General features: G+C 41.2%; 1 protein-coding gene across 1 annotated transcript in view; it reads right to left on the reverse strand.

Annotated features, from left to right (window-relative positions):
- Nucleotides 1-17257, reverse strand: part of CYSTM1 (cysteine rich transmembrane module containing 1) — a 117254-nt gene that overhangs the window by 61955 nt on the left and 38042 nt on the right. Inside the window, exon 2 of the mRNA XM_075859962.1 lies at nucleotides 16000-16315. Coding sequence (XP_075716077.1) covers nucleotides 16000-16309 — 310 coding nt within the window. The 5' untranslated portion in view covers nucleotides 16310-16315. The remainder of the gene's footprint in view (nucleotides 1-15999; nucleotides 16316-17257) is intronic.

Here is a 17257-nt window from a genome sequence, read left to right on the forward strand (position 1 = left end):
ATTTTCACAGGCTTCTGTTAAGCCGTGCCAGAGACACGGCTTAACAGAGGCAGACAAAAGGCAGCCCTGTGGGCCTTCATTAGGCCCCGGGCTGCGATGACAACCATTGGCCCCCCGATTGCTGTGTGGGAGTGCCGATGAGCTGTCTGAGAGGGCCACCCCCTCACTATAACGCCTCAGATGCTACAGTCGCGATTGACCGCAGCATTTGAGGAGTTAAACGGCCAAGAACAGCACGATCGCTGTTCCGGGCCGTTAGTCTGGGCTGTCAGCTGGCAAACACAGCTGACACCCGCAAGATATGGAGGGCGCTCAGCCCGTGAGCGCCCTCTATACTTCCCTATGACACTTATCATGTACATGTACGTGATAATGCGTCAAGGGGTTAAGGTTAGAACATACGTAAAAGCACATAAAAAAATATAAAACCATGCTTGTGTACTTGAGCATACTTTTAACAGAACCAATTTATATTCTATTGCGACATATCCGGATATTACATCTAACTACATTTCTACGGACTATTACGTCAGAGCATTACCAAGGTACTGTGTCTGCAGACACTTTTAACGCTATCACTGCTTCAAGGCCAGGACCGGAGCTAGCCTCCGATCTGGCCGTTTAACATCTTAGATACAGCGCTCAAAAGCGAGCCCTGCATCTACGGTGTTTGCAAGCAGATCGGAACCCCGCAATGAAATCGCAGGGTATCGATGACTGCTCCGGCAGACCGGAGGCCTAAGAATGACCTCCTGTCTGCCAAGTACGGAAGCCTGCTAGGTCCCGCCCAGAGGTGGGTCCTAAAAGGCGTCCGGCCGCAGTAAGAATATGGCACAGGCTCAGTAACTGTATCTGCGGCATTAGCCGCTGGTGTCAGCTCTATGTTACAGCTGACACCGTGCTGTAACGGCAGGGAACGGTGCTAGTTCCGTTCCCTGCCATTAACCCCTTAGATGCCGCGATCAAAAGCGATCGCGGCATCTTAGTGGTTTGTAGGGATCAGTATCGCCACAATGTGATTGTGAGGATGCCGATCATTGCTATGGCAACCGGAGGCCTAACTATGACCTCCTGGTCTGCCACGTACTTAGGCCTATTAGGCCCCATCCACAGATGGGGCCTAATAGGATTGCTGCCAGGTAATGACTGACCGCTCTAATGCCTTGCACTACGTGAGTAGTGCAATGCATTAGAGTAAAGATCAGAGGTGCAGGCCCTCAAGTCCACTAGTGGGACAAAAAAAAAAAAAAGTTGAATAAAAGTGTAAAAAGAAAAGTTTCAAGTTAATGAAAACAAACACTATTATTTTATTATAGGGAAAAAAATGAAAACGTAATAAGAAGTACACGTATTTAGTATCGCTGCATCCGTAATGACCCAATTTATACAACTATAATGTTATTTTTCCCACAAAGTGAACACCGCAAAAAAAGAAACTAAAGAACAATGCCATAATTTTTTTATCACCACCCCTCCCAAAACATGTAATAAAAAGTGATCATTAAGTCCCATGTACCCCAAAATAGTACCAATAAAAACAACACGTCCCGCAATAAACAAGCCCTGACACAGCTTTTTTTGACTGAAAAATAATAAAGCTATGGCTCTCAGAATATTGTGAGACAAAATGTGCAGTGTCCAAAAGCGGTTAGATCGGGCACCATTTAGAAGCGCGACACCGGACACATATCTCTGAAATATTATATTATTATGTCCTGATGTACTCTGCACAGATTACATATACCCCCACATTATAAACTGAAATATCAGTAAAATTTCAAACAGAACAACTGCCAAGCATAATCTGCGCTGCAAAAGCCAAATGGTGCTCCCTCCATTCTGAGCTCTATAGTGTGCCCAAACAGCAGTTTATGTCCACATATATGACATCACCATACTTGGGAGAACCAGCTTAGCAGTTTACCAAATAAAAAAAAACACCTGTAGGGGCAAAATGCTCACTACACCCCTTAAAACATCTTAAGGGTGTAGTTTCCAAAATAGGGGTCACTACTTGGGGGTTTGTTTTACTATTTGACCTCAGAGCCCTGCAATTGTGGGTCAATGCTGTGAAAATCACCAAAAATAGACCTCAAATGCGGATGTTGCTCTTGAATTCTGAGCCCTGTCATATGTCCAGGCAAATAATAAATGCCTTGAGGGATGTAGTTTCCAAAATGGGGTCACTTCGTGAGGACTTCCACTGTACTCTGGTACCTTAGGGTTTTTCAAATGCGACATGGCACCCAAAAACTAATCCAGCTAAATCTACATGCCAAATAGCGCTCCTGCCTTTCTGTTCCCTGACGTTTGTCCAAACAGTAATTTATGACCACATGTGGGGTATTTCTGTACTCTGGAGAAATTGCTTTACAAATATTGGGGTGCTTTTTCTCCTTTATCCCTTGGGAAAAAAATTCAACGTTTTAGTGGAAAAAATTTTGATATTCATTTTTACGGCCTAATTCCAATAAATTCTGCAAAAGACCAGTGTGGTCTAAATGCTCACTATACCCCTCAAATTCCTTAAAGAGGCTCTGTCACCACATTATAATTGCCCTATCTCCTACATAAGGAGATGGGCGCTATAATGTAGATTACAGCAGTGCTTTTTACTTAGAAAAACGATCTATTTTTACCACTTTATGAGCGATTTTCAGCTTTATGCTAATTAACTTGGGCATTAAGAAACTAATTAGCATAAAGCTAAAAATCGCTCATAAAGTGGTAAAAATAGATCGTTTTTCTAAATAAAAAACACTGCTGTCATCTACATTATAGCGCCCATCTCCTTATCTAGAAGATAGGGCACTTATAATGTGGTGACAGTCTCCTTAAGGGGTGTAGTTTCCCAAATGGGGTCCTTTTGGGGAGTACCTACTGTTTTGGGCCCGTAGGCACTTTGCAAATGTGACATTGCACCTGAAAGCTATTCCAGCTAAATTTAAGCTCCTAATGGCGCTCCTTCCCTTTTGAGCCCTGCCGTGTGTCCAAACAGAAGTTTATGACCACTTGGAGGGTATTACCGTAATCGGGAGAAATTGCTTTTCAAATGTTGGGGTGCTGTTTCTCCTTTATTCCTTGTGAAAATTGAAGAATCTGAGCTAAAACTAAATTTTATTAGAAAAGAAAATGTAGATATTCATTTTCATGGCCTAATTCCACTAAAGTCAGCAAAAACAACAGGGGATTTTAACGATCCTGACATTAATTGGGACATAGAGGCTGCTGGATGTGCTAAAAGCTGTAAGTTTTTTTACACAATTAAGGGCTTATTCAGACAAACGTATAATACATCCGTGCTACAAGGTTGTTTTTCACGTGCGTCGCACGGACCTATCTTATTCAATGGGGCCATTCAGACAGTCCGTGATTTTCACGCAGCGTACGACCGAGATGTCCTATATTTGGCCGTGTTTCGCGGTGCACGCACCCATTGAAGTCAATGGGTGTGTGAAAACCACGCACGACACACTGATGCACTTCCATGTGCCGCACGTGATGCGCGCTACAGTAGTCAAAACTATGAATGAAAACAGAAAAGCACCACGTGCTTTTCTGTTTACAAGCATAAAAACAGTGTCATAATGATGGCGGCTGCGCAAAAATCACGCAGCCACGCATTATATGTTGATGACACACGGAGCTTTTGCGGACCTTTTGCGCGTGCAAAACGCAGCGTTTTTTTTCGCGCACAAAACGCACACGCTCATGTGAATCCGGCCTTAAAGACAATTATTTCACTCAGTTGGTCAATAAACCAACCAGAGGGGATAATGTGCTGGATCTGGTCTTATCTAATAGACCAGACACAATATCAGATGTGGAGGACCGGGAGCACTTGGGCAATAGTGACCACAATATGGTAAAAGTTTTAATATAATTTTCAATAAAACAATACGAAGGGGAGTAACAACAACCTAGAATTTTAGGAAAGCAAATTTAAATTGACTGAGGGAAGCACTTAGACGTGTTGACTGGGATCATGTAATGGTAAGTAGGGATACTGAAGATAAATGGGGACTTTTTATAGATCTATTACATTAATCGTGTAGTAAGTTTTTACCCACTGGTAACAAAATGTCTAGGAATATATAGGAGACCAATAAAGGATGAATAGGGAATTACTGAATATAGGATGACAAAACCAAAAAGCATTTATAACATTGAAGGCTGAGGGCTCAGCAAAAGCGTCCCAGACCCAAATGTAAAAAATTAAAATGAAGTTCGCAAAGTTACCTACAGAAAAACAAAATCACTAACGACATTAAAATGGATCCCAACATTTTTTATAAAAATATTAAATGCAAAAAAGAAAAAAACTCTGATAATATTGTCCCTCCTTAACCCCTTAAGGACGCAGCCTAGTTTGGGCCTTAAAGGAAGGGTGTCGCGAAAAAAAAATTTTTTAGATCAATTTGCTTGTAGTGTTTTATTAAAAAATGTTTTATTTATTTGTGTGTTTGTGTTTTACTTTTTTTTATTTTTGAACTTTTTCTTGTCTATGGGGGCTGCCATTTTTGTTTCCATCTCTGTATGTGTCGATTAACGACACATACAGATATGGAATACGGCACATACATCCCCATAGTGAATGCGAACGGGACCCGTTCCATTCACTATGCTGTACGCCGTCTGTGTGAGAACGGCGCATGCGCCGCTGCCACACAGTCAAATTGAAGGTCTTCGGCCGAGCGGCGTCCGGCGCAATTTTCTTGTGGACCGGAAGCCGCGGCCGGACAGTAAGATTACTACTTCCAGTCGCGGCTTCCGGACTTGTGTTCTAATGCAAGCACTTGGAGCGAAGGGAGCAGACGGAGCGGACGGACCGGAGACAGCAGGAGCGGGTAAGTTATTTCTGTGTATGTACGTGTTTTAGTGTGTGATTACCACTGTATGTAAACCTACTACACTGTGTGTACGCTCAAAAAATGGCGACACACAATGTAGGAGGTTTGAACGTTCAATCCCCTCCTTTCTCCTGGCACTAGCCAGGATAAGGGAGGGGGGATTCTGTGAGCTCACTAGAGTGAGTGTGTGTCCTCAAATTTTGCAGCATAAAGCAATGTGGTTTCTTTACCACATGCTAATGCTGCAATTTTTGGAATTGCTCCATCTAGTAACCAGCACTGAGAAATGTTATAAATTAGAATCTAATTTATAATATTTCCTGACTCGTGAAACAATTTAAAAAATTAGAACAATGTTTAATGATTTATACACTAACTATTTAACTAAAAAAAAAAAAAAACATTTTCTAGCAACACATTCCCTTTAAGGCTCAGAGCCCATATTTCAAATCTGACATATTTCAATTTATGTGGTAATAACTTTGGAATGCTTAAACCTATCCAAGCGATTCTGAGACTGTTTTCTCGCGAGACATTGGGCTCTATGATAGTGGTAAAATTTGGTCAATATATTCAGTGTTTATTTGTGTAAAATTGCTACATTTAGAGAAAATTTAGAAAAAATAGCATTTTTCCGAATTTAAAAGCATCCATTTGCTTGTAAAACAGATGGTTATACCAAACAAAGTTCATATTTCCCATAAGTCTACTTTAGATTGGCATCGTTTTTTGAACATTTTTATTTTATTTTTATTGGACGTTACAAGGCTTAGAACATAAACAGCAATTTATCATATTTTTAAGAAAATATCACAAGCCTTTTTTTTAAGGTACCTGTTCAGTTCTGAAGTGGCTTTGAGGGGCCTATGTATTAGAAACCCCCATAAAACACCCCATTTTAAAAACTAGAACCCTCAAAGTATTCAAAACGGCATTTAGAACGTTTTTTTTAACCCTTTATGCATTTCACAGGAATTAAAGCAAAGTGGAGGTGATATTTGCAAATTTAATTTTTCTTGCTGAATTTCAATTTTATTCAATTTTTTTTCTATAACACAGAAGGTTTTACCAGAGAAACACTACTAAATATGTATTGTCCAGATTCTGCAGTTTTGAGAAATATTCCACATGTGGCCCTAGTGTGGTAACGGACTGAAGCACCGGCCTCCGAAGCAATGACCACCTAGTGGATTTTGAGCCCTCCTTTTTACTAGGCACCAAGTCCGGTTTGAAGAGGTCTTGTGGTGCCAAAACAGTGGAAACCCCCCAAAAGTGACCCTATTTTGGAAACTAGACCCCTTGAGGAATTCATTGTAGTTTTCATGGGGTGCATGCGACTTTTTGATCAGTTTTTATTCTATTTTTAAGAGGCGTGGTGGCTAAAAAACAGCAATTCTACAATTGTTTTTTTTTTACAGTGTTCACCGTGCGCTATAAATGACATTCACTTTATTCTGCGATACGATTACGGCGTTACCACATGTTTATAGCTTTTTTTTTATGTCTTATGGTGTTTGCACAATAAAATACTTTCTGTAAAAAATTATTTACTTTTTGTGTTGCCATATTCTAAGGGACATAACTTTTTTGGTTTTCCATCAAGAAAGCCGTGCGATGACTTATTTTTTGCGTAACGAACTGTAGTTTCGATCAGCACCATTTTTAGGTACATGCGACTTTTTGATCTCTTTTTATTCAATTTTTTGGGAGGTGAAGTGACCAAACAATTGTGATTCTGGTACGGTTTATCATTATTTTCTTTTATGGTGTTCACCGCGTGGGATAAATAACAAAATAATTTTGTAGTTCAGGCCGTTACGGACGCGGCGATACGAAATTATGCATAGTTTATTTATTTATTTTTATAAATAATAAGGGACTGATAAAGGGAAAAAGGGGGATTTTTACTTGGAAAACTTTTATTTTCTTATTTTTACACAACTTTTTTTTACTTTATTACTTTGTTCCACTAGGGGACATGAGAGCAGGAGGCCCTCATCGCAATTCTAATACACTCCACTACAGCTAAGCACGGATAGCAAGCATAGTGGGTCCTGACTTAGTCAGGACCCACTAGGCTTCCGTAGATGGCATAGCCGGACGCCATTGTTAGGCGTCCGGTTGCCATAGCAACCATCGCTGCCCGCTATCATGTAGCGGGCCGTCGATGGTGGTTTAACCCTTAAAAAGCAGCGATCGCTATTGAATACGGCTTTTAAGTGGCTTAATCAGCGGTGACACAGCGATCGGTCCCCGCTATGGGAACTGTGGCAACCGCTGTACAAGACAGCAGCTGTCACAGCTCCTGCATGTGTCGGGAAGACGGGCGAAATGGCCGTTCCTCCCGTGACGTACTATTCCGTCATAGAGCGCGAACGGGATGGTTACCATGACGGAATAGAACATCACTGAGCGCGAAGGGGTTAAAGATGTGCACGGGACAATAATTGTAGAGGACAAAAAGAGGGCTGTAAAAACAGCGATTCCGCCATGTTTTTTTGCGCGACGTTTTTACGGAATTCACTGTTTAATTAAAACAACATGTTAACTTTATTCTGTGGGTCAATAAGATTACGGCGATACCACATATATATAGTTTTTCTATATTTTACTACTCTTACAAGTAAAAACCTAAGTGTAAAAAAGAAAATTTATTTTGTGTCGCCAAATTCCGAGAGCCATAACTTTTTTATTTTTCCGTCGATTAAGTGGTATGAGGGCTTACTTTTTGCGGGATAAGCTGTAGTTTTTAATAACACCATTTTGGTGTACATGCAACGTTTTAATCACTTTTTATTTCATTTTTTGTGGGAGATTAGGTGACCAAAAAAGAGAGATTCTGTCGTTTACAATTTATTTCTTTTTTTTTACGGCGTTCACCGTACGGGTTAAATAATGATATATTGTAATAGTTCAGACTTTTACGGACGCGGCGATACCAATTATGTTTATTTTAGCCATAGAAACCATCGCCCCCCCCCTGCGATTGCGTGGCGGGGGGCACGATGAGCTGTTAGAGGGGGTCGCTCCACCTAATTTTAACGATCTAAATTCTGCGGTCGATATTGACCGCAGCATTTAACGAGTTAAACGAGCAGGATCGCGCTCGAGCGCGATGCCGCTCGTTACTCTGAAGTTTCGGCTGTAACATACAGCCGACACCGGCATCATATGGAGCGGGTTCACTCTGTGAGCCCATTCCATACTTCCCCTACCCGACTTTGGCGTATGGATACGTCAAATGTCGGGAAGGGGTTAAACATGTACTTTTGCACAGTGTTTAATGATGAGCTGCCAGTGCCAGATATTAAGGGGGACAGTAATAAAGGTTCCCCACCCAATATTACCTGCTTATCACAGAAAGAAGTAAAGCTATGCCTGAGCAAATTAAATAGTGATAAATCCCCTGGCCCTAACGGAATTCATCCACAGGTATTAAGGGATGTGAAGGATGGTTTATTTGCTTATATTCTCTGTATGAAATTACATTGTGAATTATCAAGCAGGATGCCGAATTACTAAGATATGTATTATGTGAAAGTGATTATAATAATGTTTAAATGATTTAGTTTTGTGCAGCAGCCATCTTGTCTGGAGTTCCCATCTTGGTTCTTTTGTAGTGAATAGGAAAGTCATTGTTCCTTTAATACAAGTAATGTTGATTTCGTATGTTTTATCTTTGACCTTGGTTCCCATGCGAAGTTTGTAGAGAAAGAACAGGGAGTGAGAAGGGAGGGTGGCCAGTATGCGTGAGTGAAGGTCTCCCCCATCTCCACGAGAATATTCTGTCCAAGAGAGATAAGGCCACCTGCAAACCTAATGTGTGAAGAATTATAATGATGTATCTGGGATGTATTTTATTGTATGCTTTTTACTGAATAACAAATATTGTCACATTGTCTCTGATTGGTTAACCTCAAGCCTACACTCCTTCTGAATTTCAGTATTACAGTTTGAGCTTGGAAATAAATCCTTCAGAGGAGTATTTTGAGCATATCAGCAGCGTCTGTGTGTTTTCTTCTCCTCTCTCGATATATATCGGTGAAATATCCTAATTGGGATACTGAATAATGGGGCCTGGCCTGAGAGTCTGTTTGGACTCGTATAAATTTCAGTCTAATATATTTTGAGCCATTGATTTCCACGACAGGGAATAGTGCTCAGTATTGGACACACCATTGCATCTCATCTTAGACTCTCTTGTAACAGGATCAGTGCCACAGGATTGGAAGATGGCTGATGTTGTACCAATATTTAAGAAGGGTAAAAAAAGGTGGAACCGAGTAATTACCATCCAGTAAATTTTACATCTCTGGTATACAAAATATTTGAAAGTATTCTAGGGGTATGTTTACACGCTTAGCAAAATACATCTGAAAATACAGAGCTGTTTTCAAGGGAAAACAGCTCCTGATTTTCAGACGTTTTTGGAGCTGTTTTCAATAGCCTATGAGAAAACAGCTCCAAAAACGTCCCAAGAAGTGTCCTGCACTTCTTTTGATAAGCCGTCATTTTACGCGCCGTATTTTGACAGTGACGCATAAAATGACAGCTCGTCTGCACAGAACATCGTAAGACCCATTGCAAGCAATGGGCAGATGTTTGCCGACGTATTGGAGCCGTCTTTTCAGGCGTAATTCGAGGCGTAAAACGCCTCCATTACGTCTGAAAAGAGGTCGTGTGCACATACCCTAAGAGATGAACTGCAAAAGTATATAGCGGGGAAAAGTTTAATAACCAGCATAGATTCATGAAAAACAGGTCGTGCCTAACCAACATGCTCGGTTTCTATGAGGAGGTAAGTGCAAATCTGGATGTTGGTCATGCAGCTGATGTGATTTATTTGGATTTTGCAAAAGCATTTGATACTGTTCCACGCAACAGTCTTGTTCTGAAGCTACAGACACACCCAGGGACTGGGGGACCATATATGCAAGTGGGTAAAGAATTGGTTAATGGACAGAAAACAGAGTCATCATAAATGGAACTTCTTCAAAATGGGCTGAAGTCAGTAGCGGGGTACCACAAGGATCGGTGTGAGGCCTTCTGGATTGGATTGATAGCAAGGTGTCAGTTTTTGCTGACGATACAAAACTTTGTGAGATACTTAAAACTCAACTGGACTATAAAATATTACAGAAAGAATTAAATAAGCTGGCAGCATAGACAAAAACATGGCAGATGAAATTTAATGTTAATAAATGCAGTTATGTAAGGTATGCAGTTAAATAAGTTATGCACATCGGATGCAATAATAGCATTAATTCATATACATTAAATGGAATAAAACTGGGCATAACGGAGCAAGAGAAGGACCTGGGTATTCTGGTAACAAATAAGCTAAGCAGTGGCACTCAATGTCAAACAGCAGCTGCCAAAATATGATTTTAGGGTGAATAAAAAGAGAGATAAAAACCTGTGATTCAAATGTAATATTACCCCTCTATAAATCCCTTGTGAGGCCACATCTTGAATATGGAATTCAGTTTTGGGCTCCACATTGTAAAAAGGATAAAAGGAGAACTGGAGAGGGTTCAAAGGCAGGCTACTAGATTATTAAATGGGATGGGAGGTGTTACTTACAATAAAAGGCTAGAAACATTGGGCTTGTTCAGCTTGGAAAAAAGATGTCTTAGAGGTAATCTTATTAATATGTATAAGTATATGTATATGTGTGGTCAATTCAGAGAACTAGGACATGATCTGTTACTTCCAAGGACTCTACAAATGACAAGGGGACACCCATTGCGTGTGGAAGAAAGACGTTTCAAACATCAATATAGGAAAAGGTTCTTTACAGTTAGAGCGGTCAAGCTATGGAATCCCTTTACCCCAAGTGGTAGCGATGGCAGGTACTATGTCAGCATTTAAAAAAAGGCTAGATGATTATTTATTGACGAATGGCATCGAGGGTTATAAATAAATCAAGCAATGAACAACGTTTAATTTTCTGAGAAATTTTGAACTTGATGGACCTGTGTCTTTTTTCAACCTACGTAACTCCAGTGATTCTCCAGAAATGGAAATACCTCACAGCCTCTGACTCTATCCCATCAGCATGAAGCTGCTTCACACACAGTACTAGCTCAGCGGGAGGTTCACTGTGAGAGACTGAGGCTGGAGGGAAGGGGAATCACTTCAAATAGCAATATCTCGGGATGTGGACCACCTAGAGTAGTGATTTTGGTGGCATATGAAAGATGAGATTCTAATCTTTTATATGGCACCAGGATCTAGCTGTGAAACAACCGGAGGTATCACCTGTTGAAAACACATATCGGGAATGGAAGCTGTATACTATATAATCACACTTGTGGCTGGGCAGGGAAGAGGGAGAAGCTGTATGCTGTTTTGGACAGCGTCATACAGAAAACATTACACCGCTGAGAGTGAAAAGAAAGAGTAACCTCTTATTTGGCAAGTATAGCCAAATTAGAATATTTAGAAAAATGCTCATAACTTTGCAAATAATAAATGTTTTGAAAAAACTGACACTGTAGTTATCAGCATCACAGCGCCTATTAGTTAGGAGCTATGCCATTAATAAACTAGTGACAGGGTCAAGGTCAAGTTCGCATAGCACCCAAAATTATAAATAGAAGTGGTGCTACCTTATACCTATATATTCTGACATACAAGCAATGCGAAAAGGCCGCTTTGCCCACACAACTGCTACATTCACTGATGTAGTTCTAATTTTAATGATGAACCCAGCTCAAGCCATACATTGCACTAGTGGTCCAAACCTTTTCTTTGCCACACACCCCAAAGTTCACACACCCTCCAAAAGTAATATCACATCAGAAGATGAAAAAGTCTAAGGCTCTATTCACACGACAAAGTCCTTTTGGTCCGATTTTGTCAGCCGTTTGGCACCCATTCAGTTTCTATTCCAGGGCATGTTTCCGGCTTTAACGGCCGATTGTGACCAGTTTTTCATGGTTCGTTTTAAAAACGGATGAATTTCATTTGTCAATTTTTTTGGTCCCAACCGACTAAAAAAAACCCACAGGAAGGTCAAATGATCTCCCAGTCACCATTTTATCTTGCTTTCAGAGTATAGGGAGCTTTGTCTGATCCCTCAGCTTCTTTGCATTTGGTTTCTGTCTTTTTCTCTGCTATTTTTGACTTGCTACGATGTCCTCACAACTAGGGATGTCACAATACCAGAATTTGGACTTCGATACCGATACTTCGTGTAGTATTGCGATTTCGATACCAAAACGATACTTTGCCAACAGTAATAATAATAAAAAAAAGTTCTTCCGTTTTCTGATGTGAGGTGCGTGGTGTGATGATTAATTTAACCTTCATGTGCCTCACATTAATAGTAATTAACCCCATTATGTTTCTTAGTCATAATGAGTTAATGTGTGAGGTACATGATGAGGTTAATTACTATTAATGTGAGGCACATGGAGGTAAAATTCATCACACCTCGTGCCTCACAATAAGTGAAAAGTTTTAATTTTATTTTTTTACAGCGTACACATCATAAATGACGCAAAAAAATTGTTATACAGGTTATTACGACCGCACCAATACCGAATATGTGTATATTTTATGTAACGAGACTTATTTTAATGTCTATTGTAAAAAAAAAAGTGTATGTGTATTTTTTTTAATTTAATACTACTTTGTTTTTACTTTATGTTTAAACTTTAATGTACTGCCATATATCATATATATGCCAATACATTAGCCTGTGTACGTATAGTACACAGGCGGGCAGTTAGGACATACCGAAGTATGCCCTAACAACAGGAAATATGGTAAGACAGCCCTGGGGTCCTTCAATAGACCCTGGGCTGCCTGCCCATATATGGTACGGCCCTCGATCGCATCACAGGAATTCCCTGTGACACGATCCAGGGGCATCCCCCCTTCTCATTTTCTCCTGAATGCAGCAGTCAGCTTTGATCGCAGCATTCAGGGGAATAGCGGCGGAGACGAGAGGTTCCTTTCATCTCCGACGTTACAGAGCGGTGTTGCGGCTGTGTAATACAACCATTGCCCCGCTCATGACATAAGTGCGCAATCGGTCAGCATGAGGGGATGTGGCCGGCGCTGCACTAATGAGCGGCGGTTCAGTCACTGAAGACAGAACATGGGGGTGTTTTGAAGCGCGCCTGCCACTGTCTGTCTTCAGTGACGCCGCTCATTAGTGCAGCGCTGGCCGCATCGCATCATCCTGACGGCTCGCACATGTCAGGACTCAGGAGGAGAGGCAATGACTGTATCACACAGCCGCAGCCCCGCTCTCATACATTCATGTGTTATTATACTGAGCTGTGCGGCCGCGCAGCTTAGTATCGAAATACATGAAACTATATCAAACCGTTTGGGGATGCACAGTATCGAAGTTCCGATGCATCGTGCATCCCTACTCACAACCATTGAACCGTGTACTGCAGCTTTGGCCGATTTCTCGGCAATTTGGACAGCAATCACAGATGTTGAACGAAGAACCAAGCAGGGTTCAGAAGGTGACATGGCTCTGCGAGAGAGCAGGGACAGGGCAGATAGCAGGAGACGGGCCACTGTTTTAGGTAGGGGGGCAGTAGTCGGAGGAAGCGGCTCTTTGAGGGGTCAGAATGTGCCTGAGGCTCTAGGAGGGTGTCGGACAGGGAATACAAAAGGTGTCCGGTAGCAAATAAAGTGTCAGGGGTACTATGGGGAACAGGGGACACTGAAGAGGATTTTGATCTTTATTTGCGGTGGGTGCACAGATGGTGGCAGAGGATCTGTGGGAGGAGGGGGAGAGAGGCATAGAAGGAGGTAGAGGTTAAGTGGGGGGCCAGGGGGGGGGGGAGTGTAGGTGAAAGCAGGGCCTTACTTGGAGTTGATGCTGCCCTAGGTACTTTTGATGCGAACGTCCCCTATAAAACTCCCGACGTTACGGAAACAGTGTAACTCACTGACATTGTGGCTCCAGCGCTGGACCCAGGAAACGTAAATATAATAATTGCTTTTTATGTGTTCCTAATAATTTTTTTTACAAGTTGAGTTGTTGGGCTACTTCAGATTTGGGGAAAGAGACTGTACGAGGTGTCCGGGAATGGGATTGCTAAGCCAGGTAATAGAGTGAGAAGAAGAGATGAGTTTGGAGACTTCTTCTGTTATTGGGTCAAATACGGACAGTGAACAAGACTGAGTGGGAGGGAAGGAGATCATTGCTACTTGGGGACTATGGGATAATTCCATGACGGATATTGAAAATTTTAACGTTGAAATAAGTGGCCAACTTTTCAGCCTTGTGATAGGAGTCTGCACTTTAGGGCTAAAGAGGGAGTGAAAAGTATCAGACATTTGAATTGTTAGCTAGTATAGAACTAAGGTTCAAACCTGTGAAATAGGTTTGTTTGTTTGTTTGTTTGTTTGGCATGGTGCATAGTTGTATGCCGCAAGCATGAATTTATAGGAGAAAGAAATCTGCAGATAAGGGATTTTCTCAGAAAACCCCTGAAGAAACTGAGTTTTAGTCATGTGCCAAGGTTGTCACCATAGGTGTTAGGAGGTTCAGAGTGTAGTGGGCACTGCATCATCCAGTGCACTTTCAAGTGTTTTACGGTAATGATCAGAAAACTAGTTTAGGACAACAGAGGGAAGAGATTGAGGAAGACTGTAGATTTTCAGTAAGTTAGCATAGCATAGTTAATAGCACATAGATTTCTATGAGACAAGTAGGTGTGTTCTCAGAAGGCAAAACATCTTTCTTAGTAAAAGGAAAGAAGGTTGTGGTCAGAGAACCAGTGAAGATTGTTAAAAGTTGGAAACTGAGAAGAGTAGGGTAAAGACAAAATTAAGTGAATGATTATCTTCTTGTGTAGCGGAATGGAATAGGTTACATGTTAAAGGCCTAGGGTGGAGGAGGCGGAAAGAGAGAGAAAGAAAGAGGGAAAAAGAGAGAGAGAGAGAAAAAGAGGAAAGAGAGAGAGAGGGAAAAAGAGAGAGAGAGTGAGTGAGTGAGAGAGAAAAAGAGAGAGAAAGAGAAAAAAAAGAGTGGGGGGAAAAAAAAAAAAAAAGAAGATTGTGGGTTGCATATGAATTTCAATTTAGGGGAGACATCAATAAATAGCTTGACTGAAGAAAGGATGTACGTACAAATGTACAAGAAATTGGTTACAAACGAAAAGAGATAGAACCTGAAGATTTAGTTTTACAATAAGAAAAAAAGGACCTATTGATCACGCGTACCAAAATATATATATATATATATATATATATATATATATATATATATATATATAAAAGTTGTAGCCATTAGACTATCAAGCACTAAAAACAGTTCAACTGTGTGTCTGGTCCTGACAGCCCAAAATACCCCGTACCTGAACTAGGTAAAAATTCAGCTCTGGTGACCACATCCCACCAGTAGATTGCGCTTAGGAGCCTACTTTATACCGCTGTATTATTTAGTTTAATAGCATGCAGTAAGCACCCACTAGTGGTGGCCAGAATGTTATCCTTTAACCCTGGCCACTATAAAGATTTAATAAGAAATGAATCAGAATAGAATTTTTAACTTCTTAAAGGGAACCTGTCACCAGCATTTCACCTATTGAACTTTACATATAACTCATTGGCCGCTGCTATAAAAAGTTCAGTGCCGTTATCCCCTTTCCTAAGCTCTTCCTCCAACTGTAAATAACGGTCTGCAAACATTTTGCGCCTTTTATCGTAATAATCCGGTGTCCCTTTGTGCGCACACCCCAGAAGAGGACATCAGTGCACAAGTGTGGGATTTTGTGTGCTGGGGGAAGGTGTGGAGCTGTCAATCAAAAGTAAGGAGGCGGGGTAAACTCGGAAAGACTTGAGGAACGAAGATATGACTCTTTTCAAACGAAGATTTGACTCTTTTCAAACGATGATATGACTCTTTTATGCTCATTAGCATACGATGTGGGAACACTAAAATACTGAATACTAAAGCTACAGAGCCGACTAAGAAGACAATTATAGGTTATATAGAAATTATTTTTCACCCACTACCACCAGGTAGTGCTGGTTTAATAGGTGAAATGCTGGTGACAGGTTCCCCTTAAGTTTAAACGCACTGAAGGTCTACAATAGGACTATGAGTCAGTATATGGTTTGCAAATTAACAGAGAAATCATTTGTGCGTTAGGGTAATTCATCACTAACATACCTGTGTTTTTAGGTGCCTCCATATACATTGGTGCTGAAGGTTGACCGCTTTGCCAACCAGGCTGAGGATACCCTTGATAGCCTGGCTGCCCTGGCTGATATCCTGCAGGACCGGGTGGATAATAGTCTGGCTGACCGGGCTGATATCCTGCAGGACCAGGTGGAAAATAACCTGGCTGCTCTGGCTGATATCCTGCAGGACCGGGTGGATAACCAGGATACTGAGCTGGGCTACCTTGTGGCGGTCCATATGGTGGGTAAGGTCCAGGTGGATTAACCCCTGCGTATGGTGGAGGATTTTCATAATTCATGGTGAACTGAAATCCATAAAACAGAAAATTAGTTTTCATAAACAGATCTCATGACCTATTCTTCAAATAATTTTGATAACATCTTGCAAAGTACCCCAGTTTAATTACAGCAATTTAAAGGGAAGGTGTCATGAATTTTTTTTTCATCATTATTATATTGCTTTTTTTTATTTATTTTTTTAAATCAAACAAGTTTTTATTGAATGAACAGCATATATTGTACATCTCATGCAAACCAGAGAAGAATAAATTTTCATGTTTGTTACAGATTATCCATTACATTTAAAGTGAACCCCCGTCCCTTCCCCTCCAACTTAACTCCCCCCCCCCCCCTGCAGTACTTCCATCTTTCCCTGGCTCTTCCAACCAGTCTACCCATTGCATTATACTGGCAGAGCAAAAAAGAAACAAAAAACAGAAAGGAAATAGAGAAAATCCACTGGCCAAATCGCCTTAAGAAGTCCCCTACTGCCCTGCCGCTCCATAACTGTGTACCCATTTACCCCATTGTTTATCATACTTGTGCATTGCCCCACGTTTCAAATATATCCGATGTTCCAACGATACCGTGTGGTTAACATATCCTACCAGTTCAGACACCTCCGGGGGATCCGCTTGCAGCCAATATTTTGCTATCATTTAACTTGCATGGTACAAAACCTTTTGAATAGACAGTAATTCAGCCCCATCTCCTCCCTCCTCCCCCATACAGCCCAAGAGAAAGATCTTAGGGTCCAACGGAAAATCCCTCCCATACACCCTCGTTACCATGCCTCTAACCTCCCTCCAATATTCATTTAGCATTGGACAGCTCCAGAACATATGCTTCGTCTGCCCCATCAAACGAACATCTGGGACACTCCATCATTGGTCTAAGCCGCATTTGCCATAACACCTTAGGCGTCCTATACACCCTATGTAGGAAAAAAAAGTTGCGACCTCCTATGT

The sequence above is a fragment of the Rhinoderma darwinii genome, chromosome 3 (assembly GCF_050947455.1).
Source record: "Rhinoderma darwinii isolate aRhiDar2 chromosome 3, aRhiDar2.hap1, whole genome shotgun sequence".
In the NCBI taxonomy this organism is placed as follows: Eukaryota; Metazoa; Chordata; class Amphibia; order Anura; family Rhinodermatidae; genus Rhinoderma; species Rhinoderma darwinii.